We start from the raw sequence: 26,974 nt of genomic DNA on the forward strand, positions 1-26,974 counted from the left end.
GGACATCATTAAGGAGTCCCATTCCTCTAATGGGGGTTGAGTTGTGATGGGGATTGGGTTCTAATGGGGGTTGAGTTCTAATGGGGGTTGAGTTCTAATGGGGGTTGAGTTCTAATGGGGATTGAGTTCTAATGGGGTGAGTTATAATGGGGGTTGGGTTCTAATGGGGATTGAGTTCTAATGGGGATTGAGTTCTAATGGGGATTGAGTTCTAATGGGGATTGGGTTCTAATGGGAATTGAGTTCTAATGGGGGTTGAGTTCTAATGGGGGTTGAGTTCTAATGGGGATTGAGTTCTAATGGGGGTTGAGTTCTAATGGGGATTGAGTTCTAATGGGGGTTGAGTTCTAATGGGGGTTGAGTTCTAATGGGGATTGAGTTCTAATGGGGGTTGGGTTCTAATGGGGATTGAGTTCTAATGGGGATTGAGTTCTAATGGGGGTTGAGTTCTAATGGGGGTTGAGTTCTAATGGGGATTGAGTTCTAATGGGGTGAGTTATAATGGGGGTTGGGTTCTAATGGGGATTGAGTTCTAATGGGGGTTGAGTTCTAATGGGGATTGAGTTCTAATCAGGGTGAGTTCTAATGGGGTGAGTTATAATGGGGGTTGGGTTCTAATGGGGATTGAGTTCTAATGGGGATTGAGTTCTAATGGGGATTGAGTTCTAATGGGGATTGGGTTCTAATGGGGATTGAGTTCTAATGGAGTTGAGTTCTAATGGGGTGAGTTCTGATGGGGATGTGATGGTGGTTGAGTTCTAATGGTAGTTGAGTTCTAATGGAGTGGGTTCTGATGGGGTTGAGATCTGATGGGGTGAATTCTAATAGGAGTTGAGTTCTAATGGGGGTTGAGTTGGGATGGGGTTGAGTTGGAATGGTGTTGAGTTGGGATGGGGTTGAGTTAAGATGGGGATGAATTGGGATGGGATTGAGTCCGGATGGGGTTGGGTTGAGATGGGGTTGGGTTTTGATGGGGTTGGATTCGGTTGAGGTTGAGTTGGGATGAGGTTGAGTTGGGGTGGGGTTGAGTTGAGGTGATGTTGAGTTGTAAAGGGGTTGAGTTGGGGTGGAGTCAGGTTGGAATGGGAATCGCATTGGGAGGGTTGAGCACCCACAATTTGCCTCTGCATCTTTCCCCAGCGCTCCCTCATTGGCTACAAGTCCTCTATGGTGGTGAGGTCCATCCCGGAGGTGATGGCGGACTCATCAGGCCACGTCAGCCTGGGCCTCCCTCGCCAGCTCCGGGAGCCCCGCCTCTCCTCCTCCTCCGACTCGGATGACATCGACGAGTTCCCTCTCCTGCCAATGCCTGCTCAGATGGAGCACCGTGCCGGCCGTCTCCCTCTCCACCGGATCCGGAGCCTGCAGGAGGAAGGGGAGGAAAGTCCAGGACTTGAGGAGAGTGCTCATCAGGCCCCACAACCCAGGCAGAGTGAGGACCAGCCTGGTAGAGAAGGAGATGAGAACACGGGCAATGGCCCCTCCAAGGTCGGGCTGAAGGCAGCAAGAAAGAGGCCCTCGGAGAAAGGGCAAGAAGAGGAACTTCCAGAGAAGCCCGGAGTCATGGTAGAAAGAGGACAGAGCACCGAGGCCCCCGACCTGCCTGCGGCCCAGGCTAATGCAGCCCCACGCAGGAGGGGAGAGTTCCGCCGGGGAAGCTCAGCTGACTCAGCCCTGGCCCTGCTGGGGTTTGAGGAAAGCCTGAAGCCCGAAGCTGGACCTCGCGAGCAGTTGCCACTCGGGGGAAGCCTGAAGAAATCAGTTTCTATGGAGCTGCCGAGGAGGAGCCCCAGCCCCAGTCCCAGGAGGCCGGAGGAGGCAGGAGGCTCGAGGCGCAGGGGCGGCACGGTTCCGGATGACTACAGCCTGAAGCTTGAGTTGCTGAGGCAGCGGCTCCTGCGAGGTGGCTCGGTGGACAACAAGATGAGCGGCCTGCGGGGCCCACTCCTGGAACGCCTGGGCCTCCCAGACGGTGACCCCAAACATCTGGGCCCACCTTCCCACGAGCGGCAGACCCTCAGGCCTCCAAGGCCCGACAAGATGGCTGGACAGCAGCCCAGGCTGGCCCGGGCAGCCTCCAGCGAGAGCGCCCCAAGTCAGGAAGAGCCAGAGAGGCGCGTCCTGCGCAAGACAGCCTCCTTCTCGCAGGCTGAGCCTCCAACCTTGCATCGGCGGGTAGGGGCCCCACTGGAGATCCCGCTGCACGTGCCCAGCCCCAGGGGAGGTAGCCCCGAGCTCCAGTTCCCACTGAAGGAATCACCTTCCCTCTCTGCCTTGAGCGAGCCACTCTCCAGGCCTGATGGTTCCAGACCCCCCACTCCAGTCAGAGTGGCCAAACCCGTGGAGGTTGCAGCCAGGCCCCTCACACCTCACATTCAAGTGGTGCCCGCTGCCGAGGAGCTGGATGGGCCTTGTCGGAGGGTCATGATTGGGAAGACCGCCGTTGTCACCCATAGCAACCTGACGCCAGACCCTCCCTTAACACAGGCCAGACCCCAACCCATTGTACCCCAAGAAAAGCCCCAGCCTGCTTTAGACCAGACTAGGCCCCAGCCTGCTTTAATCCAGGACAAGTCCCAGACTGCTTTAGACCAGGCCAGACCCCAACCTTCTTTATTCCAGGCCAGGCTCCAGCCTGATTTAGACCAGGCCAAGCCCCAGCCTTATTTAGACCAGGACAGGACCCAGCCTGACTTAGACCAGGACAGGCCCCAGGCTGCTTTAGACCAGGCCAAGGCTGAGCAGCCCTCAGCCCTCACAAAAAACTTGCCCCTTGCTCCAACAACCATCGAGGAGGCCAATGAGGGAAGGAGCCACACTCCAGAGCTGGAGCATTCCAGGCCCAACCAGCGCAGACCTGACCTCGGGAGAGACGAGCCGCCAAGGTCGCTGTCCCTCATGGGTAGCGCCATCCATCACCCTCACATGGCAAAACCAGCCCTCCCCTTCTCCCTGAACTCAGCAATCACCCCTCCTCCTGGTTTCAGGTCGCCCGATCAGGGAGAGGCACGAATTACCGGGGACGGCGCCAGACCCTGGGGCTCAGACTGCAAAGTGACCGGGCAGGATGGAACCTCTCTTGCAGGCATAGAGAGCAGCCGAGTTTCCCCGGGCCATGGGGATGGTGGCCCATCTGTCGTCAAGGTGAAGTCATCCAGTGTGGCCCAGTGTTTGAACATCGAGAACATCGAGTCGGAGGAAGTGTTCGAGACAAGATTCAAGAGGAGCAAGGAGTCGAGTCTGAACCGAAGCCTCAAGCATCTGATGAGACCCAAGTCAGAGGAGAAGGTGGAGCAGCTACCCCCTTCCCGAGACCAGATGTACCGACCCAGTGGTATGGGAGAGCCCTTGCAGCTGGTGAAAGGGCCGGAGCCCGCATTGAACTATGGGGAGGGCAGGTCCAGGTCTGAGCAGAACATTCCAGAAGCCTCGAAGGAGTACGGATTCATCAGGAAGCTGTCGCTGCGGTTGAAGGGGAGTCCGGCAGGGGGTGAAAGCAGGGAGGACCGTCCGCGGGAGAGTCAGAGAGGCTCAGACAGCGAGCCCCGCAAGCTCTCCTGGTCACTGGGGAGGGGCGGTAGGAAGGTGGAAGAGAGGGAAGAGGCGGCGGGGCCCTGCCACAATCCCGTGTCCTCAAAGAAGCAGCCCAAGAGCTCGCCAGGGCTGGCGGTGAGGAGGAAGATTGAATCGACCATCTCGGGGATCTCCCTACGCTTTGGGCGGAGCCACTCGGAGGAGAGGATGCAGGAGGCTCCCTTGACGGCCAACGTCCCCATCCAACATGAGGCTAAGGAGGGTAAGCGGCCCTTCCTGTCCCTGCTGAGGCGCTCAACCTCAGAGGCAGAATCCCTGAAGAAGGTGGGCATCCCCCAGAACCAGCTGGCCACACAGACCCATTCTGCCCCATCCTCCGAGTCGCTGCAGTCGGAAACCAGCCTAACTGCCAAGCAGGAGAGAGGTAAGGAATCCAATTGCTTGGTCCGCCCTCCTGCTTCTCCCTCAACAGCTGCCCCAACTCTGCCCCATTCGGCCCAGCTTGGTGTTCCCAGACCCTTCTCAGGCACAACTCCCCCTTGCTTCAACTCTTCCTAGGTTCAACCACCCAGGATGGACGTGAAGAGAAACCTTTTCCCTCAACTGGCTGGAATTCTCTCCCTGAGACTGTATCACTGGATAGCACATTGGTGAGGGCAGCAGCCCCTCTGGCCACCAAGGGACAACAACCCAGCTTCAATCCTGACATCTGGCAGAGTTTGCATGTTTCCCCCTCCCCCGGGTTTCACCCTGTGTAAATCATAGAACATTACAGCACAGAAAATAGGCCCTTCGACCCTTCTAGTCTGTGCTGAACTATTATTCTGCCTGGTCCCACTGACCTGCACCCAGTCCTTATCCCTCCATACCCCTCCCATCCATGTACCTGTCCAAATTCTTCTTCAATATTTAAAATCGAGCATGTATTCACCACTTCAACTGGCAGCCCGTTCCACAACCCCACCACTCTCTGTGTGAAGAAGATCCCCCTAAACTTTTTCCCTTTCACCTTTAACCCACATCCTCTGGTTTGTATCTCAGTGGAAAAAGCCGACCTACATTTACTCTGTCTCTCCCCCTCATAATTTTAAATACCTCGATCAAATCTCCCCTCACTATTCTACGCTCCAGGGAATAAAGTCCTAACCCTTTCCCTGTAACTTAGTTCCTGAAGTCCGGGCAACATCCTAGTCAATCTTCTCTGCCCTCTTTCTGTCTTATTGATATCCTTCCTGTAGTTCCAGTTTCCTCCCGTATCCCAAAGATGTTCAGTTGGTGCATTAATTGACAAATGTAAATTGCCCCAGTGAGGGTGAGGGGTAGAATATGTGGAGAATAGTTGGAAGCATGGGGGGAAGAGAATAGGTCAGGGAGGGATTAGTGTGTGAATGGATGCTCGGTGCTCAGCATTGTCTCAATGGGCCAAAAGGCCTGTTTCCCTGCTCTTGCTGACTCAGTCTTTATGATGTACACAATTACACAGAAACAAACCAAATCTAAGTTGACCCAGGGCTCAGGGACCAAAACTTCAGTTATACCTGTATATCTCTACCTCCTATGGACGCTGCGAGGTCGGCTGAGTCCTCCAGAATTTCTGTGTTTTTACTACAATCACAGCATCTCCAGACTTACTCGGAACATGTTCTATAACCTGGGCCTAGTCCCATTCACCTGCATGTGGCCCATATCCCTCAAAACCTTTCCTATCCTTGAGCAAACAGTGGGGTCGAGCAGCATCCATGGGTTGAAAAGGACAGCCAACATTATGCTCAGAACTCTTTACTGGGACTAAGGTCAAAGTATTTTATCTGGATAAAGCATCCTGACTCTTCTTTGCTGCCTCACCCACTGAGTCCCTCCAATTTCTCAGCATTTGCCCGAGGTATTGGCATCTGCCCTTATTTGTTTTAAGGCAGGAAACACCTCCTCCTCTTTAATCTGTGTCGGTTCCATGACCTCACTACTTGTTTTCCTTCCTTCCCACGACTCTGCCTGTTTCCTGAGTGAATACTGATGAAAAAAAAATTTAAGATCCCCCCATCTCTTTTAGCTCCATACAAAGCCGACACCTCTGATCTTCAAGGGAACCAATTTTGTCCTCTTTTGCTCTTAAACCCTTAGGATTTTCCTTCACATTCTCTGCCAAAGCAACCTCACGTCTTCTTTTATCCTTCCTGATTTTTTTCTTAAGGGTTTTCTTTCATTTTTTATACTCCTCAAGTATCTCATTTGCTCCATGTTGCCTCTACCTGTTCTACACCACTCTCTTCTTCCAAACCAGATCCCCAATATCTCTCGAAAACCAAGGTTCCCATCGCCTGCTAAGCTTGCCTTTAATCCTGACACAAACATACAAACCCTGTACTCTCAAAATTTCACCTCTGTAGGTCCTCCACTTACCTCGCACGTCCTTGCCCGAAAACAACTTATCCCAATCCCTACATTCTAGATCCTTTCTCATTTCCTCAAACTTGGCCTTTCTCCAATATGGAATCTCAACCCAAGACCCAGGCCTATCCTTCTCCATAATTAATGAAACTAATGGCACTTCGATCACTGAACCCAAACTGTTCCCCTACATGTCCTTCTGTCTTGTTCCCCAATAGAAGATTCAGTATTGCATTCTCTCTAGTTGGTGCCTCTATATATTGATTTAGAAAACTTCCCTGAACATATTCGACAAACTCCAAGCTATCCAGCCCTTTTACAGTATGGAAGTCCCAATCAATATGAGGAAAGTTAAAATCTACTATCACATCCTCATGTCTCCTGCAGCTGTCTGCTATCTCTGTAAAGATTTGTTCCTCCAATTCCTGTTGACTATTGGGCGGTCTATAATACAACCCCATGAGTGTGGTCACACCTTTCTTGTTCCTCAGCTCCATCCATATAGCCTCAGTAGATGAGCCCTCCAGTCTGTTCTGCTTGAGCACAGCCTAGTGATATTTTCCCTGAGGAGCAACGCCACCCCTCCTCCTTTCATTCCCTCCACCCCCCCCCCCCCACTTTCTATCGCGTATAAAGCTACAGAACCCTCTGAATCTCATAACTCACAACCCACTGGGTGACACACCACTCCCAGGGATCCTGGACCTTTCATCCAGAGATGTGAGCTCATTGATGGCATGGTTAGCGAAGGGGTTAGCGCAATGCTGATACAGCACCGGTGACCCCGGTTCGAATCCCACGCTGTCTGTAGAGAGTTTGTACATTCACCCTGTATGTCTGCACGGGTTTCCTCCAGGTGCTCTGGTTTCCTCCCACCCTTCAAATCGTACGGGGGCATTGTAGGTTGATTGGGGATTTTGGGCAGCTGAGCATGTGGACCGGAAGGGCATGTTACAGTGCTGTATGTCTACATTTTACAATACAGGTACACAATTCTTTATCCGGAATCCTTGGGGGACAGTGTGTCCTGAATTTTGGATTTTTCTGGATTTCAGAAAGTCAGATTTAAACCCATTCAAATTGTGCTGTCATATCCACCCCCACCCCCTTCCAGTCGTGCTGCCGACTCCCCCCCTCGCCCTCCTGACTCATGCTGCCGGTTTCTCTCCCGCCCGACTCGCTCTGCTGGTCTCTCGCCCACCCAACTCACGCTGCCGGTCTCTCCCCCTCACCTGCCCGACTCGCGCTGCTGGTCTCTCTCCCGCCCGACTCGCGCTGCTGATCTCTCTCCCGCCCAACTTGCACTGCTAGTCTCTCTCCTGCCCGACTCGTGCTGCCAGTCTCTCCCCCTTGCCCGCCAGACTTGCGCTGCCAGTCTCCCGCCCACCTGACTTGCGCTGCCGTCTCTCTCCCCACTTGCCAGATTTTGGAGCTTTCCGGATTTTAGATGTCCGAATAAAGATTATGTAACTGTATATATATATTTTTTTTTAAATTTATATCTTACCCCTGATAACTGGGGAGTTGAAATTCCAATAACAGATGTGAAGATAAGGCCAGCCTTGGAGACAGTGATCAGGAAACATATCCAGTTCACTGTCGTGCATCTGCGAGGAATTTTGCCATCCTTTGTCTGCCTTCGAGGTGACTCCACACCCATTGGGGATGGGCATCATCGTCAGTGGCAAGGACATGAATACATAAGGAATAGGAGCAGGAGTCACCAATCTGGTCTGGCGAACCTGTTCTGCCATTCATTGAGACCATGGCTGATCTAGCCGTGGACTCTACCTCTTCTCCATGACCCTTAATTTCCCTACTCAAAAATCTATTCATCTGTGTTTTAAATATATTCAACGAGGCAGCCACTCTTTCATCCTTGGGCAGAGAATTCCACAAATCCACCAACATTCTCTGGGAGAAACAGTTCCCCCCCCCACCCCATCTGTCTTAAATCAGCTTCCCTGGATTTTGAGGATGTTCCCCCATGTTCTAGTGTCACCCACCAGTGAAAACAACGTCCCTTCAAGCTTATCCGTTCCTTTCATAATTTTACATTTTTATCACCTCTCATTCTTCTAAACTCCAGCAACAAAGTGATTTTTAAAAAAATCAGTAGTACAGTACAGTACAACCCCTGGTATCCAGAACTCAAGCTAGTGGCAAAAAATGTTGAGGAAAATAGATAGGAATAAAATAACAGATAAAAAACACGTGTTTAAAATGGTAAAAGTAAATGTTCTCTGAACCTGTGGTGAAGACGGTAGCAAATATTCAGGCAGTGGAGAGCCTTGGTCGGGCTTTGGTCGTAGCCGCTGTTTGAATAAAGTTGTTTAAACCAACAGTGGTGTCGCCCAGGGTAAAGAGCTGATTGATGCCGCTCTCCGTTGCGGTGACTCTCTGAAAGTGGCTCCTTATCCTTGCTTAGTAAGAGTCGCTCCAGTCAGAGGCTTTATCTGTAAACTTGGGGGAGGACGTTATCTATAACATTATTGTTCGTCTTTTGGGTGGCTCCGGGAGGGGGAGGAACCTGCAGATGCAGCAACGGTTAAATGTTTTCAAAGAATGTGACTGAAAATAAAATCCATCAAGACTTATTTATTTGAGAACTGTACAAAGTGAATGGAGGGAAGTTTATGGGAGACGTCAGGGATAAGTTATTTACATTAGAGTGGTGGGGGCCTGGAATGCCTTGCCAGGGATGGTGGTGGAGGCTGGAACATTAGGGGCATTTCAGAGACTCTTAGACAGGGACATGGATGGAAGAAAAATGGAGAGTTTCGGGGTAGGAAAGGTTTAGTACATTTTTTGGTAGGAATATATAGGTCAGTACAACATCGAGGCCCAAAGGGCCTGTACTGATCTTTAATATTTTCTATATTCTTCCAGTGAAGTTTGTTCAGTGCAAGCACAGTGATTATTTTTGCCTTTTAATCTGTTTATTCTTAATGTGGGTGGATTAGGCGTTGTAAGCATAAGTCGCAAGCAACTGGAAAATAAACATATCCCTCATCTACCAATCCCCATAGGTGGTGGATACCAGGGGCTTTATTATTTATTCATGTGATGGACCCAAAAAACTGTGGTTAGTGAAACCTTGAGTGAAGAGAGGAAACACTGGAGAGACTCAACAGGTCAGGCAGCGTCTGTGAAGGGTAATGGAAGGTCAGCCTTTCATGTGGAGACCTTGCATTCGGACTGAAAGAGTAGAGGGAAGAGAGCCAGGATACGGGGAAGGGGAAGTGACAGCGAGGTGCTTCAGGATATCCTTTGTGATAGGCCGGCATCTCTCAAGAGCTCAAAATACATCAGCAACAGGTTTGAGAGGATGAGTTCTCAAGTAACACATCAACTGAAAACGCTGATGTCTGGAGTGAACCAAAAAGGAGGCGAAACAATCCCGTTGAGATAAATGGTCATTTCATGACCGTTTCTGTTCTCGTGCTTGCTCCTTGCCCTGACAGTACTGAGCACCAGCACAAGCTGCAGTGCTTGTTGGTACCATGGTTTGACTCCACCCATGTTCTCGGAGCTATGTGTAACTTCATAACCTGTCGATTGATTGGCAACAGCGTCGGCGCACGGAGAACGCAAGTCCCGGTGGGATCGATGGGGATTCTCGCGAATGAAGAGAGATAAAGCAATATCACAGCCCAACATCTCATTGGCTGTAGCCGCTGAGGACGGTTCCATGAACTATCGCAGGAGTGCCTCAGGTAGACCAGCAACTTCACTCTGTAACCGTTGTCCTTCTTGTACAGGCTAAACTCCAGCCCATGGTGTGGGGCTGAAGGGATGTTCATGCCAACCTTACCCTGCGAGTGTGTGATGGGACGATGTGGAGGGAGCTTCACTCTGTGTCTTACCCCAGGAGTGTGTGATAGGATGGTATGGAGGGAGTTTCACTCTGGGTCTGACCCCGGGAGTGTGTGATGGGACGGTGTGAAGGGAGCTTCATTCTGTGTCTGACACCAGGAGTGTGTGATGGGACGGTGTGGAGGGAGCTTCACTCTGTGTCTGACCCTGGGAATGTGTGATGGAACTGTGTGGAGAGAGCTTCTCTCTGTGTCTGACCCCGGGAGTGTGTGATGGGATGGTGTGGAGGGAGCTTCATTCTGTGTCTGACCCCGGGAGTGTGTGATGGGACGGTGTGGAGGGAGCTTCATTCTGTGTCTGACCCCGCGAGTGTGTGATGGGACGGTGTGGAGGGAGCTTCACTCTGTGTCTGACCCTGGGAGTGTGTGATGGAACTGTGTGGAGAGAGCTTCTCTCTGTGTCTGACCCCGGGAGTGTGTGATGGGATGGTGTGGAGGGAGCTTCATTCTGTGTCTGACCCCGCGAGTGTGTGATGGGACGGTGTGGAGGGAGCTTCACTCTGTGTCTGACCCTGGGAGTGTGTGATGGAACAGTGTGGAGGGAGCTTCTCTCTGTGTCTGACCCCGGGAGTGTGTGATGGGATGGTGTGGAGGGAGCTTCACTCTGTGTCTGACCCTGGGAGTGTGTGATGGAACGGTGTGGAGGGAGCTTCTCTCTGTGTCTGACCCCGGGAGTGTGTGATGGGATGGTGTGGAGGGAGCTTCACTCTGGGTCTGACCCTGGGAATGTGTGGACACTAATAATGAGAAGGTTTCCTTTTGATTTCTGCAGATTTCCCACCCATTTTCCACGTTAAACTTAAAGACCTGATGCTGTTGGAAGGTGATCCCTTGACTCTGTGCAGTTTACCAGCAGGAAGCCCAACACCCATTGTCACCTGGGTAAAAGGTCAGTGAGAGTGGAGAGGTCACTCATTCACCTGCTTCACTGAATCACACCTTCCAACTTCCATCACAGTCTCTGCGGTCACTCCTTCTTTGTGATGTCACACCACATATAACCATATAACCACTTAGAGCACAGAACAGGCCAGTTCGGCCCTACTAGCCCATGCCGTAACAAATCCCACCCTCCTAGTCCCACTGACCAGCACCCGGTCCATACCCCTCCAGTCCTCTCCTCTCCATGTAACTATCCAATCTTTCCTTAAATGTAACCAACAATCCCACCTCAACCACGTCTGCCGGAAGCTCATTCCACATCCCTACCACCCTTTGCGTAAAGAAATTTCCCCTCATGTTCCCCTTATAATTTTCCCCCTTCAATCTTAAACCATGCCCTCTAGTTTGAATCTCCCCCACTCTTAATTGAAAAAGCCTATCCACGTTTACTCTGTCTGTCCCTTTTAAAATCTTAAACACCTCTATCAAGTCCCCCCTCAATCTTCTACGCTCCAGAGAAGCGCTCCTGTAACTCAAACCTTGAAATCCTGTCAACATTCTCGTGAACCTTCTCTGCACTCTCTCTATTTTGTTTATCTTTCCAATAATTTGGTGACCAAAACTGTACACAGTACTCCAAATTTGGCCTCACCAATGCCTTGTACAATTTCATCATAACCTCCCTACTCTTGAATTCAATACTCCGATTTATGAAGGCCAACATTCCAAATGCCTTCTTCACCGCACCATCTACCTGAGTATCAGCCTTGAGGGTACTATTTACCACAACTCCTAAATCCCTTTGTTGCTCTGCACTCCTCAATTGTCTACCATTCAATGTATATGACCTATTTAGATTTGCCTTTCCAAAATGTAACACCTCACATTTATCTGTATTAAATTCCATCAGCCATTTCTCAGCCCACACCTCCAGCCTTCCTAAATCACCTTTTAATCGACGGTAATCTTCCTCACTGTCCACAACACCACCAATCTTTGTATCATCCGCAAACTTGCTTATCCAATTCTCTACCCCTACCTCCAGATTGTTAATATATATAACAAATAATAGTGGACCCAGGACCGATCCCTGAGGAACTCCACTAGTCTCCGGCCTCCAATTGGACAAACAATTTTCTACCACTACTCTCTGACACCTCCCATCCGGTTGGATGCTGAATCCATTTCACTACCTCCTCATTTATACCTAATGCCTCCACCATTTTTCCTAACCTCCTGTGGGGAACTTTGTCAAAAGCTTTACTAAAGTCCAAATAGACAACATCCACAGCTTTCCCTTCATCAACCTTTTTTGTAATCCCCTCAAAAAACTCAATCAGGTTTGTCAAGCATGATCTACCCCTGACAAAACCATGCTGATTACTCCCTATCAATCCCTGTACCTCCAAATATTTGTAAATACCATCCCTCAAAACACTTTCCATCAATTTGCCCACCACAGATGTCAGACTCACGGGCCTATAATTCCCAGGTTTACATTTGGACCCTTTCTTAAACAGCGGAACCACATGCGCCACCCTCCAATCCTTTGACCTACCCCCGTGACCAGTGACATCCTAAATATCTCTGTTAATGGCCCCACTATCTGTCCACTAGCCTCCCTGTGTGTCCTTGGGAATATTTTGTCCGGTCCGGGAGATTTATCCACCTTTATCTTTTTTAACACAGCCATCACTACCTCCTCGGTTATCCTTATGTGCTTCATGACCTCCCCACTATTTTTCTTTACAACTGGTTCAACATTTTTTTCCCTAGTGAATACCGAGGCAAAGAAATCATTCAAAATTTCCCCCATTTCCTCAGACTTCTCACTCAGCCTACCCTCGCTATCTACAAGGGGTCCAATTTTATCCCTCACTAATCTTTTACTTTTAATGTACCTATAGAAACCCTTTGGATTTATTTTTACTCTGTCTGCCAAAGCCTCTTCATGCCTTTTTTTGGCCTTTCTAATTTCTTTCTTAAGATTCCTTCTACACTCCTTGTCGTCCTCCTTCAAATTGTCAGCTCCCTGTTCTTTATACCTCTTGTACACCTCCCTTTTTCTCCTAACCAAATTTCCAATATTCCTCGAAAACCAAGCCTCCCTATGACTTCCAGCCTTTCCTTTGATCCACACTGGGACATAACTACTCTGTACCCTCAAAATTTCTTTTTTAAATATCCTCCATTTCTCATTTACACCCTCACCTGAAAATATCCTGTCCCACTCAATACTCCACAAATCCCTTCTTATTCCTTCGAAATTTGCTCTTCTCCAATCCAGAACCTCAACTTTAGGCCCCTCCTTGCTCTTCCCTAAAACTACCTTAAAACTAACAGAGTTATGATCACTAGACCCAATTGGATCTCCAACATTAATGTCCGATACCTGACCTCGCTCATTCCCTAACAGGAGATCCAGTATTACACTGTCCCGAGTCAGTTCTTATACTAATTGATTCAGAAAACAATCTTGAACACATTTAATGAACTCTAGCCCATCCAGCCCTCTAACTGTATGGGTATCCCAATCAATGTGAGGGAAGTTAAAATCTCCCATGATCACTACCTTATGATTCTCACACATATACGTTATCTCTCTACACAAGGGGTCTCAAGCTTGTGGCCCGCGGACCAACTGCGGCCCACGGGACGATAGTTTGTGGCCCCGCCTTAATATGAAAGTTTAATGTTAGTGCGGCCCGCGAGTTTGATATGATTGGCACTTTTCAGTGTTGTGTGTGGAGCTGAACGAACCGACCAATCACGGTGGGGTATATTGCTCTCGGGGGCGGGACATCGGCTGGGCATATTGCGAATATAAGCAGATTTGTGTGCATTTTCTATTTGTCATTATATGCACGCGGCACATGCGCAATTTCTGCGGCCGCTCCCACTTCACGCGCTTCGGCGTCCAGTCTGAACCCGGAAGTTGTTGCTCAGCGGGACAGAAAAAGAAGCGGAAAAGACGCATCGGCTAAACACTGAAACTTCAACGCAACAGTGACACCAAGTGGAATTATATATATTATACGGCCCCAAACATGTCTTTTTCAAAGCCTGCAGTGAAGAGAAATGTTGGTGATGAGCACAGACAATTTCAGGAAAAGTGGGAAGTGCAATATTTCTTTGTTGAGCACAGGGGTATCCCGACGTGTCTTATTTGCACAGAGAAAGTTGCAGTGCACCAAGAATACAATTTGAAACATCATTACACAGCTAGACTTGCTGAGGAGTATGCAAAATACCAAGGAGATGAGAGAGCCAACCGGGTTGCTAATCTTAAAACATGTCTAGTGAGGCAACAAGATTTCTTTAAGAAAGCAACCAAAGAGAATGATGCATCAGTCGAAGCTAGCTACGTGGTTAGTGAGATGATTGTTAAAGCAGGAAAGCCATTCACAGAAGGTGAATTTGTCAAAAAGAAAGGTCAGTTTAGCAACATCAGCCTTTCTGCCAACACCGTGGCAGAGCGCATTTCTGACCTGTCAAGTGACGTTTATGATCAACTGTGTGAGAAAGCAAAATGTTTCAGTGTATACTCACTCGCTCTTGAAGAGACCACAGACATCACCGACACTGCCCAGCTCGCAATCTGTGTTCGTGGTGTTGATGACAATTTTGAAGTCACCGAGGAGTTGCTCACAGTAATTCCAATGCATGGCCAGACCATCGCTCAGGAGATATTTTACCAGCTGTGTGATGCCATTGAGAATGCCGGTTTGCCATGGAAGAGGTTTGTTGGAATAACAACCGATGGAGCGCCATCAATGACAGGGAGGGAAAATGGACTGGTGGCACTTGTTTAAAAAAAACTGGAAGAGGAGAGTGTGGAGGAGGCCATTGCTCTGCACTGCATTATCCATCAGCAGGCTCTTTGCAGCAAATGCCTGAAGTTTGACAATGTGATGTCTGTCGTTGTGAAATGCATCAACCAAATCAGATCCAGGAGCTTAAAGCACGGAAGTTTCCGTGCTTTTTTAGAAGAAATGGAGTCAGATTATGGGGATGTGCTCTACTTCACCGAGGTACGTTGGCTCAGCAGGGGAAACATATTGAAGAGGTTTTTTGAGTTGAGAGTGGAAGTGAAAGCCTTCATGGAGAAAGATGGGGTTGCTGTTCCCGTGCTAAGTGATCCCAAATGGCTCATGGACTTAGCTTTTCTTGTTGATATTACACATGAGCTTAATGTACTGAACAAGAAGTTCAGGGCAACTTGTCAGTGCTGCCTATGACAACGTGAGAGCATTCTCTGCAAAACTTATGTTATGGAAAGCCCAGCTTTCTCAGACAAACCTTTGCCATTTCCCAGCATGCAAGGCACTCCTGGATTCAGGCACACCTTTCAGTGGTGAGAAGTATGTGATGTCATTTTGAAGCTCCAGGAGGAATTTGATCACAGATTTGCAGACTTCAAGATGCACAGAGCCACCTTTCAAATTTTTGCGGACCCCTTCTCCTTTGATGTGCAAGATGCCCCTCCTGTGCTTCAAATGGAGCTCATTGACCTGCAGTGCAACTCTGAACTCAAAACCAAGTTCAGGGAGGTGAGTGGAAAAGCAGACAAGCTTGGGCAACTTTTGAGAGAATTGCCCCCCCAGCTTCCCTGAGCTTTCCCGAATGTTCAAGCGGACCCTGTGTCTTTTTGGGAGCACATACTTGTGCGAAAAGCTCTTCTCTCCCTTGAACTTCAATAAGTCCAAGGACAGGTCCAGACTTACTGACGAGCATCTTCAAGCCCTACTGAGGGTCTCAACTGCCTCCTCCCTTAAGCCAAATGTGGCTCGGCTATGCGAGAGGAAGCGCTGCCAGATCTCTAGCAGTAAGAAGTCGGCAGAAGAAGACATGTTCATAACAGTTTATGTTCAATGTTCCATTCATGTTCAGAAAGTTAAAGGTTAAAGAACTGTTAATACAGACATTTGAATCTGAATAATAATAATTACATTTCTCCAGTCAGCAACTAGATGTGGTTTCTTCAGTCTTCTCTATCTGCTGTATTATTATTATTACTGATTGATTTTATTTTTTTTCTTATCAGTTGTTAATTTATTATTTTTTCATCTTATTTTGTGTTTAAAAAATAAAAATAAAGACATTTGATAACATTTTTGTAAGAACTTTTCTTGTGGAAAACCTGATGCGGCCCAGCCTCACCCAGACTCTACCTCCAGCGGACCCCGGGTAAATTGAGTTTGAGACCCCTGCTCTACACATTTGTTCCTCTAATTTTCTTGGCCCATTTGGTGGTCTGTAATACACCCCTATTAGCACCCTCATGCCTCCTTCACCCCTCAATTCCACCCAAACAGCCTCATTGGTCAATCCCTCCATACCATCCTGCCACCTCACGGCAGTAATGTCCTCCTTAACAAGCAGAGCAACTCCTCCCCCTTTTTTACCCCCTGATCTATCACATCTAAAACAAATGTATCCTGGAACGTTAAGTTGCCAGTCCTGCCCCTCCTGTAGCCAGGTCTCACTAATTGCCACAATATCATGACCCCAAGTATCTGTCCATGCTCTAAGCTCATCTACCTTGTTCACTATGCTTCTTGCATTAAAATATATGCATCTCAGAGAATGACCCTCACCTATATTCTCTTTTCTACCTTTTACCCTAATCTCCATCCTACCTTTGTTATCGTTTTTATTCCTATCTAGGTGGCCATTCTCCCTTGACACTGCTCTCACACTCTTCCCCACCCCCCTGCCAAACTAGTTTAAACCTTCCCCCACAGATCTAGCAAATCTGCTTGCCAGCACATTGGTCTCCCTCCAGTTCGTGGAGTCCGTCCAATCGGTGTGAGGTCACCGTCTGGCACTGATGTCACACTTTCATTGTGATGTCACACCATCAGACACTGTGATGACATCATCACTGTGATGTCACCACATCAGTCGGTGAGGTCACATCATCTGTTGTCACTATGATGTCATAGCATGTCAATGTGATGTCACATCCTGTCGTCACACCATCAGTCACTGTGACATCACGCTATTAGTTTATGTGATGTCTGTTGCTGTGATGTCACACTTTCATTATGATGTCACACCATCAGTCGCTGTGATGTCATACCATCTTGCACGTCACATTGGTCATAACATCCATTATTGATGTCACTGTGATGTCATGCCACTGGTCTCCTATTGCACCCCCACTTCCTCTCTCTCCTCCTTTGCTTCAATTCTCTTTCTCTCACTCCATCTCCCAGCCCCTTCCTCTCTATCACCCTCACTATGCCCATTGATCCCTCTCCTCCTGATCATCTCTCTCTCTCTCTCTCTCTCTCTCACTGTAGCGCAAATAAAAGCTCTCACGACTGGAGGGAGAACAAACACTTTTATTAGCTTATAACTAAGGGGAGGGTCTCACAGTCATCTTCGGAAGGGTTCTGGGTTTAGGCGGGATACCAGGGTTATATATGGGCAGATGGGGGCGGAGCCAGGAGGCAGGGCCAGTCTTCAGCACGACACACTACCAGTGAATCCCAGTTCACTGCACACACACACACACACACACACACACACACACACATACACACACGCACACACACACACACACCCACACACACACACACAAACACACTCACACACACACACATTCACACACACAACACACACACACACCTTTATACTCTCTGTAGGTCTCTCCCTAGGGTGGTTATTCCAAAAGGAGGAAATAATCATAGGTTACACAGTGTGTTTCAAAACAAAATTATTTAAGATTTAAACAGTATTGCAATAACGTGCAAACACACATACACTATACATATGGTAATCTATGACTGTGTCCTCCTTTTGGAATGGCCACCCTATCTCTACCTCTCCCTCTGGGCCTCCTTCCCCATCAGTACCACCATGTCCCTCTCCACCTCCACAGTTGCCCTCTCTTGCCTCTCTGCCCTTCGTTCAGCCCCTCCCATTTCCACCGTCTCCTGCCTTTATGCCTATCCATCTCCACCTCCCTTCCTGGGCCCCGTGTCAGCAGTAACGGTGCTTCCGCCTACATTTCTGCCTCAGATCAGATGCCCCTGTTGTCCAACGACCAGGTTAAGGTGGTCTCTTGTGCTGATGGAAGGCAGTTGGTGACCATCCTGAAGACGTCGAGGAAGCACATTGGAGTCTACAAGTGTACGGCCACCAACCCCCTGGGCACGGCCAGCAGCTCCTGCACTGTGTCCATTGCACGTAAGTGCCCATGTCGTAAAACACGGTGCAGAAAATCTCAAACTGAACCTGTCCTATGGCTCTCTGCAAGCCCCAGCCAATCACAAGAGGGAACAAAACAAGAGGGAAATTTTATTGAATGGTAGGACAGTCTTGATGGGCTAAGTAGCCTCCTCCTATTTCCTTGTGTTCTTGAGAGGGACAGAGGGAGTGAACATACCAATTAGGAGCTGAAGGAGGCCACCCAGTTAGCTGGTGAAAATCTGGTCTAGGTGATGGAGGAGAGGGGAGAGGCTCGTGGTAGGCCAGGGGAAGCCTATCGTAAACAATGATGGGATTGTGGTGGGGGCTGTGGGCAACCTGTTGTGGACCTATGATGGGACATGCTTGAGGATAGGTGGGGGGGGATTTGCTCAGGACAGAGTTATTCCAACCAAGTGCAGCGGCACCCCCATCCTTCTCTCCCAACGCTTGACTCTCCTTTCGCTGTCAGATCAAACCCAACTCTGCTCCTGCTCCCCAGGTCTCCCCGGGCAACCAGGCCCCCCTGAAATCCCACAGAAGTACAAGAACACGGCTCTGGTCCTCTGGAAGCCTGCCGACACGCCAGGTCCCTGCAGCTACACCCTGGAACAGAAACGTGAAGGTGAGGCCTCCATCGGATGGGGGTTGGGGCTCTCTGGCTTAGCTGGGACCACCAGCAAGCTGGGGGGGAATGGTGAAGGGTCCGTAGGGCTGAACAATCTGCCCCTGTTCCACCATTCACCGGCTGACCAACTCTTGCTTCTTTTCCTCTCGTACTGTAAGGGGTGCCAGGCAACACTGAAGGCGAATCTTTGTCTGCCCTTTGGCGTAAATCATGTACAGGGCCCTCCAGAATGTTTGGGACAAAGACACTTTTTTCCTTTATTTGCCGCCGTGCTCCACAGTTTTAAATTTATAATCAAACAATTCACCTGTGATTAAAGTGCACATTCTAGATTTTATTCAAGGTTATTTGTATAGATTTTGGTTTGACCATGTAGAAATTATAGCACTTTTTATACATAATTCCCCCATTTCAGGGCACCATAATGTTTCAGGACATTTGGCTTCACGGGTGTTTATGAGTTCTCAAGTCTGTTTAATTGCTTCATTGGTGCAAGTATAAGAGAGTTGGGTTTGCTTCTATGCTTTAGATCACCTTTGGAGTCTGTAGTTGCCATTTTTCAACACGAGGACCAGAGTGTCCCAATGAAAGTCAAAGAAGCTGTCAGGAGGCTGAAAAACAAGAGTAGAACCATAAGAGATTTTTTTAAATGTATTATTATGTGCCAGGAAAAGGAGCCTGGAGCGTCCCTGAGCCTGATGGTCCGTGAATATCAACTGTGGAAGTATGTGAGACTGGGGCAGACCGTCATTGTCACATGTACTGAGGTACACTGAGAGAGTTCATTGCTCATGTAGTTCAGGTGGTCAAGTCTTAGGTCATGAAGAAGTAAATGCACCATGTGGAGTTAAAGAGAGAGAGCAGTTTGAACAGAGCAGAAGCAACAAAATTGATGTGTGGTCCATTCAGGGGACTGATTATAGCGGGAGAGAATCTGGTCTCGAATTCATGAATCTTCTTCCTGATGGGAGGGGCATGAAGAGAGTGTGGAATTAGTCTTTTAAATGCAGTTGGAAGGGAGATTGGTATGTGCAATGGCCTAAGTTTTGTTCAAAACTCTGTGGTATTTTATGTCTTGGGCAGAGCAGTTCCTGTACCATCCAGTGAGGAATCCGGGCATCTGTAAAGGTTATTAAGTGAAAAGTAAAGCAGAGAAATGCTGAAGGAACTCAGCAGGTCATACAACGTCCAAAAGTGGTTAAGATATATTACCTCCATTGGAGGTACATACCTAGCCTGAAACATCAGTTCTGTATCTTTATCTTTGATGTGTAAAGGTCACTGTTTGACCTGCTTAGTTTCTCCAGCGTCAACAACAGAGTCTGCGAACTGTCGTTTTACTGCAGCCAACATATTGAAAGACTCATCTAAGAGCAGGGATGTGGTGTTGAGGCTTTATAAGGCACTGGTGAGGCCTCACTTGGAGTAGAGTTTTGGGCTCCTTTGGAGAGGGTTCAGAGAAGATTCACAAGAATGTTTCTTGGAATGAAGGGATTACGTATGAGGAACGTTTGACGGCTCTTGAACTGGACTCCTTGGTGTTCAGAAGAATGAGGGGGGACCTCATAGAAGCATTTTGAATGTTGAAAGGCCTGGACAGAGTAGATGTGGCAAAGGGAGTCTTGGACAAGAGGAGACAACTTCAGGATTGAAGGGTGTGATGTGGAGAAATTTATTTAGCCAGAGAATAGTGAACCTCTCCAGAGAGTGTCTGTAAAGTCTGACGGTACCACTGATCTCTGTATCTCTGCACTTCTGTACTGCATTTTGCTTGTGGTACTTACTAGATGTGAGATGTCTAACTGGCCTGCTCACAAAATAACCTTTATCATTTGCTTCTAAGGGCGGCTGTGGAGGCCAGTTCATTGGGTGTATTTAAGACAGAGATTGATAGGGGTATCTGAATTGTCAGGGTATCAAAGGTTTTGGGGAGAAGGCCAGGGAGTGGGGCTGAGTGGGAGAATGGATCAGGTCATGAGGGAAAGGCAGAGTGGGCGCGATAGGCCAAATGGCCTCCAATACTTTATGGTACAGAACAAAGGCAACATAACTTTGCTATTTTGGGATGCATTCAGGAATCTGATAACGATGGGATAGAAAGTTAAATCTGATGGTGTGAGTGATCTCACCCTTGTGAATCTTCTTCCTGATGGGAGGTGCGGTGAGGAAAGTGTACACACTAGTATCGTAGCTACTTCCACACCACCCCTGGCAGCCTCGTCCTGCCGCATCAGAAGCAGGATGTGCACACAAGTTGTGACAAGTTTATTTAACGTGACCGCCTTCTGACAGGAGAGGAGAAGTGGACGGTGATGGCTGCTGGGATCTCCGACTGTTTCTTCAATGCCACGGAGCTGAGCCCCGACACGCTCACGTTTCGAGTCGCCTGCGTCAACAAAGCTGGGCAAGGCCCCTACAGCCAAAACTCAGAAAAGATTGTTATTGAGGACGAGGAACCGGAAGTGAGAGGTGGGTTCTGCAGCATGGGGCCAGGGGAGGAAGACTCGGGGAGAGGGGAGGGGTTTGCTCAGAAACCTGTCAACACCGAGGCCCAAGGGTAGTGGCCTTTCCCCTACCCCTCATCCACCAGCCATGATCCCTTGGCTAACCAACATCAAGTCAAGTTTATTGTCACCTGGTTGTAAAAGTCCAACCTGACGAAACATCTTTCTCCGGTCCTCAGTGGAAAACACACAGAAACACAACCAGATATAACACACAGACAGACAAATACATATGCAGGACAAGTGTTCATAAATACAAATAAATAAATAAATGTGACTTCGTGAATATGAGGGTCTCGGAGGGTAGTGGGAGCAGTTCCTTTGGTTGTTCAACATTCTCACTGCCCGTGGGAAGAAGCTGTTCCTCAGCCTGGTGGGGCTGGCTCTTATCCTGGATCTCTTCCCCGACAGGAGTGGCTGAAAGATGCTGTGTGCAGGGTGGATGGGGTCCGCAGTAACTTTGCGCGCCCTCTCAGATGCCCTCAGTAAATCACATCTGTGGCGGGGACTCCAGGGATCCTCTCTGCTACTCTTCTGATCCGATCCATTTCTCTGCAGCAACCGTACCGCACTGTAATGCAGCCAGCCAGGGCGCTCTCGATAGTCTTCTTGGGAAATACAGTCACAGACACTGAGTCAGGGGGCGTATGTGAGTCTAATTCCCATTGGTATCTGATCCTGTCCATTTCCTGTTTATTCTGGACACCACTGAAGAGGCCAGCATTTATCGCCCATCCCCCATTGACCTGTGGTCATTGCGCCTCAACCAGCCTCAACCACCAGGCCTGCTGTTTTTGAATAGTTACATTTTAAATTTTTGAAATGTAGACATACAGCCCTTCAGTAACAGACCCTTCTGGCCCACAAGCCCTCTGTCCCTTCTGGTCCACGCCACCCAATTACTCCCAATTGGCCTACAATTCCATGTACGTTTTTGAATGGTGGGATGAAACCAGAGCACCCAGAGAAACCCACGCAGACACGGGGAAAACGTACAACCCTTACAGACAGCGCGGGATTAGAACCTTGGTCCCAGTTGCTGGTGCGGTAGCAGCGAGGATTTGAGTACAGGAGTAGGGAGATCCTGCCTCAGCTGTACAGGGCCTTGGTGAGACCCCACCTGGAGTACTGCGTGCAGTTTTGGTCACCTTATCTGAGGAAAGAGATCCTCGCCTTGGAGGGGGTGCAGAGAAGGTTCACTAGGCTGATACCGGGGATGGAAGGACTTAGATCTGAAGAAAGGTTGGAGAGACTAGGCTTGTATTCTCTGGAATTTAGAAGATTAAGGGGGGGATCTTATAGAAACTTATAAAATTCTTAAGGGTTTAGACAGACTAGACACAGGAAGGTTGTTTCCAATGCTGGGAAAAACCAGAACTGGGGACATAGTTTAAGGATAAGGGGGAAGTTTTTTAGGACTGAGATGAGGAAAATATTCTTCTCTCAGAGGGTGGTAGATCTGTGAATTCTTTGCCACAGGAAGTAGTTGAGGCCGGTACCCTGTCAATATTTAAGTTTAGATTAGATTTGGCCCTTGTGACCAAGCGGATTAGGGAGTATGGGGAGAAGGCAGGAACCGGGTACTAATCAGCCATGAATATAATAACATAACATAACATAACAATTACAGCACGGAAACAGGCGATTAGGCCCTTCTAGTCCGCACCGAACCAAACACCCCTTTCCAGTCCCACCTCCCTGCACAATGCCCATAACCCTCCATCTTCTTCTCATCCATATACCTGTCCAACCTTTTCTTAAATAATACAATTGACTCCGCCACCACTATTTCTCCCAGAAGCTCATTCCACACGGCTACCACTCTCTGAGTAAAGAAGTTCCCCCTCATGTTACCTCTAAACCTCTGCCCCTTAATTCTTAACTCATGTCCTCTTGTTTTAATCTTTCCTCCTCTTAACGGAAATAGTCTATCCACATCCACTCTGTCTATCCCTTTCATAATCTTAAATACTTCTATCAAATCCCCTCTCAACCTTCTACGCTCCAAAGAATAAAGACCCAATCTGTCCAATCTCTCCCCATACTCCAGATGCTTAAACCCAGGCAACATTCTGGTCAACCTTCTCTGCACTCTCTCCACTCTGTTTATATCCTTCCTATAATTAGGCGACCAGAACTGCACACAGAACTCCAAATTAGGCCGCACCAATGTCTTATACAATCTCAACATCACCTCCCAACTCCTATATTCCATGCAATGATTGATAAAGGCATACTAAAAGCCTTCTTCACCACCCTATTCACGTGAGTTTCTACCTTCAGGGAACGATGTACCGTTACTCCTAAATCTTTCTGCTCTTCTGTATTCCTCAATGCTCTCCCATTTACCACGTATGTCCTATTCTGATTCTTCTTACCAAAATGAAGCACCTCACACTTATCAGCATTAAATTCCATTTGCCATTTTTCAGCCCACTTTTCTAAGCAGCCCAAATCCCTCTGCAATCCTTGAAAACCTTCTTCATTATCCACTATTCCACCTATCTTAGTATCGTCTGCATATTTACTAATCCAATTTACCACCCCATCATCTAGATCATTAATGTATATAACGAACAACAATGGGCCCAATACAGATCCTTGAGGCACACCACTGGTCACCGGCCTCCAACCTGACAGACAATTATCCACTACCACTCTCTGGCCTCTCCCTTTCAGCCAATGTTCAATCCATTTGACTATCTTAAAATTTATACCTAAAGACTGCACCTTCCTAACTAACCTTCCATGTGGTACCTTATCGAAGGCCTTACTGAAGTCAATATAGACAACATCCACTGCGCTACCCTCATCCACATTCCTAGTCACCTCTTCAAAAAATTCAATCAGATTGGTCAAACATAACCTTCCTCCCACAAATCCATGTTGAGTGCTCCTGATCAGACCCTGTCTATCCAGATGTTTATAAGTACTATCTCTAAGAATTTTCTCCATTAATTTACCTACCACAGATGTCAAACTTACAGGCCGATAGTTGCCAGGCTTCCTCCTTGAACCCTTTTTAAATAACGGAACCACATGCGCAATGCGCCAATCCTCCGGCACTATCCCCATATCTAATGACATTTGGAAAATTACCGCCAGAGCCTCTGCTATTTCCTCCTTCACTTCTCTCAATGTCCTGGGGAAGATCCCGTCTGGTCCCAGAGACTTATCCACCTTTATATTCTTCAAAAGCCTTAAAACTACACCTTTTGTAATCTCTATATTCCCCATATTTACCCAATTTGCTTTTTTTATCTCACATCTCCCAATATCCTTCTCCTTAGTGAATACCGAAGAAAAGAAACTGTTCAATATCTCCCCCATTTCTCTAGGCTCCACACACAGTTTTCCGCTCTGATTTTCTAAGGGACCAATTTTGTCTCTAGCTTTCCTCTTACCATTAACATATTTGTAGAACTCTTTTGGATTAGTTTTCACCCTGCTTGCCATAGTTTTCTCGTACCTTCTTTTAGCTTTCCTAATTCCTCTCTTAAGATTCCTCTTACATTCAATGTATCTTTCAAACATCTCCTTAACTCCATGCTTCTTATATCTAATGTACGCCTCCCTTTTTCTTCGAACCAAGTTTCCAATATTCCTTGAAAACCACGGCTCTCTCAAACCTTTTGCTCCTCCTTTTAGCCTAACAGGAACATAAAGCTTTTGCACTCTCAAAATCTGATCTTTAAAAGACTTCCATCTCTCTACTACATCCTGCCCATAAAACAAATTGTCCCAATGCACACCCTGCAAGTCCTTTCGCATCTCCTCAAATCTAGCTTTTCCCCAATCAAAAACCTCAATCCTTGGCCCTGATTTCTCTCTTTCCATAATGACATTGAAGCTGATGGCATTATGATCACTGGACCCGAAGTGCTCGCCAACACTAACCTCCGTCACTTGACCCATCCCATTTGCCAACAGTAGATCTAACACTGCTCCTTCTCTGGTCGGCACCTCTACATATTGTTGTAAAAAACTATCTTGCACACATTTCACAAACTCTAACCCATCCAGTCCTTTCACAGAATGTGTTTCCCAATCTATATGTGGAAAATTAAAATCTCCCATAATTACAACCCTGTGCTTATCACGAATATCTACTATCTCCCTACAGATTTGCTCCTCTAGGTCTCGGTCCCCTCCGGGTGGTCTATAATACACCCCTACAAGTGTAACCTCTCCTTTCCTACTCCTCAGTTCCACCCAAATAGCCTCCGTGGATGTGCCCTCTAATCTATCCTTCCTAGGCACCGCTGTAATATTTTCCCTGACAAGCAATGCAACCCCACCTCCTCTTGCCCCTCCGACTCTATCACACCTAAAGCAACGAAACCCAGGGATATTCAGTTGCCAATCACATCCCTCCTGCAACCATGTCTCACTAATCGCTACCACATCATACTTCCAAGTATCAATCCACACCTTCAGCTCATCCACCTTTTTTACAATACTCCTGGCATTAAAATATATGAATTTCAGAGATTTCCCAATTTTTAATCCCTGTTTTCCCTCATCTTTAATAACAACATTATTTACTTTTCCTGCCAATTGCCCTTCATCTTCTTCCAGAGCATTTCCATTCTCTATCACCTACCCATCCATATTCAAATACTTACTACAAACTTTCTTTGTTTGCATTCTAACCTTCTCCTTACTGCTCTGTACTATTTTGTTCCCTCCCCCCAACCATTCTAGTTTAAAGGATCCTGAGTAGCCCTAGCAAATACCTCTGCCAGGATTCTGGTCCCCCTGGGATTTAAGTGTAACCCGTCCTTACTGTACAGGTCACATCTTCCCCAAAAAAGGTCCCAGTGATCCAGAAACTTGAAACCCTGCCCCTTACTCCACCCCTTCAGCCACGTGTTAATCCTCCACCTCATTCTATTTCTATTCACACTGTCACGTGGCACAGGGAGTAATCCAGAGATTACCCCCTTTGCGGTCCTTCTTTTTAACTCCCTACCTAACTGCCTGTACTCACTTTTTAGGACCTCTTCTCTAATTCTCCCTATGTCATTGGTACCTACATGTACCACGACCTCTGGCTCCTGTCCCTCCCACTTTAGGATATCCGGGACACGAGCAGCAACATCCCGGACCCTGGCACCAGGGAGGCAAACCACCATCCGGTTCTCCTTGCTGCGTCCGCAGAATCCCCTATCCGTCCTCTTAACTATGGAGTCTCCTACCACAATTGCCCTCCTCTTCTTTTCCCTCCCTTTCTGAGCTACAGGGGCCGACCTCGTGCCGGAGGCACAGCCACTGTCACTCCCCCCAACCTTGATGTCCCCCTCAACAGTGCTCAAAGAGGCGTACTTATTGCTGAGGGTTACATTCACAGGGCTCGTCTCTGGCACCTTACGTTCTTTTGTCCCTCTCCTAACAGTTACCCACCTTTCATCCTCCCGTGGCCCTGGCGTGACCACCTGGCTGTAACTCCTGTCTATGACTACCTCTGTTTCCCTAACCAGCCTGAGGTCATCGAGCTGCAGCTCTAGTTCCCTAACACGGTCCCTGACAATCTGCAGCTCGACACACCTAGTGCAGATATGGACATCCGGGAGTCTGGAAGACTCCAGGACCTCCCACATCCGGCATTCCCGACAACACACAGCCTTAACACTCATCCCTTACCCCAATGAAGAAGTAATAAAGACTATCTTAGCTTTCTCTCCGCCTGCTTTCGCCGAAGCCTGATGAGCCAAAGCCTGGAAGTCCCACTCCTTCACTGGGCCACTCCTTCGCTGGGCCACTCCTTCGCTGGGCCACTCCTTCGCTGGGCCACTCCTTTGCTGGGCCACTCCTTCGCTGGGCAGTGTATGAATGGCAGTGTAGGCTTCAAGGGACAAATGGCCTACTCCTGCACCTATTTTCTATGTTTCTATGTTTCCAACCATGCCATTTCATGGACAAATCAATTGTTGTCATGTATCTCATCCGTGTTGACCGTGACACCTATC

The 26,974-nt window shown here is 48.2% G+C and overlaps 1 protein-coding gene across 7 annotated transcripts in view; it reads left to right on the forward strand.

Annotated features, from left to right (window-relative positions):
• Window positions 1-26,974, forward strand: part of spega (striated muscle enriched protein kinase a) — a 341,612-nt gene that overhangs the window by 284,554 nt on the left and 30,084 nt on the right. For 6 of the 7 annotated variants that reach the window (XM_069936009.1, XM_069936006.1, XM_069936008.1 and 3 more), the window contains 6 exons: window positions 1,141-3,958; window positions 9,495-9,638; window positions 10,570-10,686; window positions 17,706-17,873; window positions 18,376-18,498; window positions 20,794-20,970. In XM_069936009.1, coding sequence (XP_069792110.1) covers window positions 1,141-3,958; window positions 9,495-9,638; window positions 10,570-10,686; window positions 17,706-17,873; window positions 18,376-18,498; window positions 20,794-20,970 — 3,547 coding nt within the window. The remainder of the gene's footprint in view (window positions 1-1,140; window positions 3,959-9,494; window positions 9,639-10,569; window positions 10,687-17,705; window positions 17,874-18,375; window positions 18,499-20,793; window positions 20,971-26,974) is intronic. The other variant, XM_069936004.1, reaches the window with a different exon arrangement.

This window comes from Narcine bancroftii, chromosome 4, assembly GCF_036971445.1.
Source record: "Narcine bancroftii isolate sNarBan1 chromosome 4, sNarBan1.hap1, whole genome shotgun sequence".
NCBI classification, from domain to species: Eukaryota; Metazoa; Chordata; class Chondrichthyes; order Torpediniformes; family Narcinidae; genus Narcine; species Narcine bancroftii.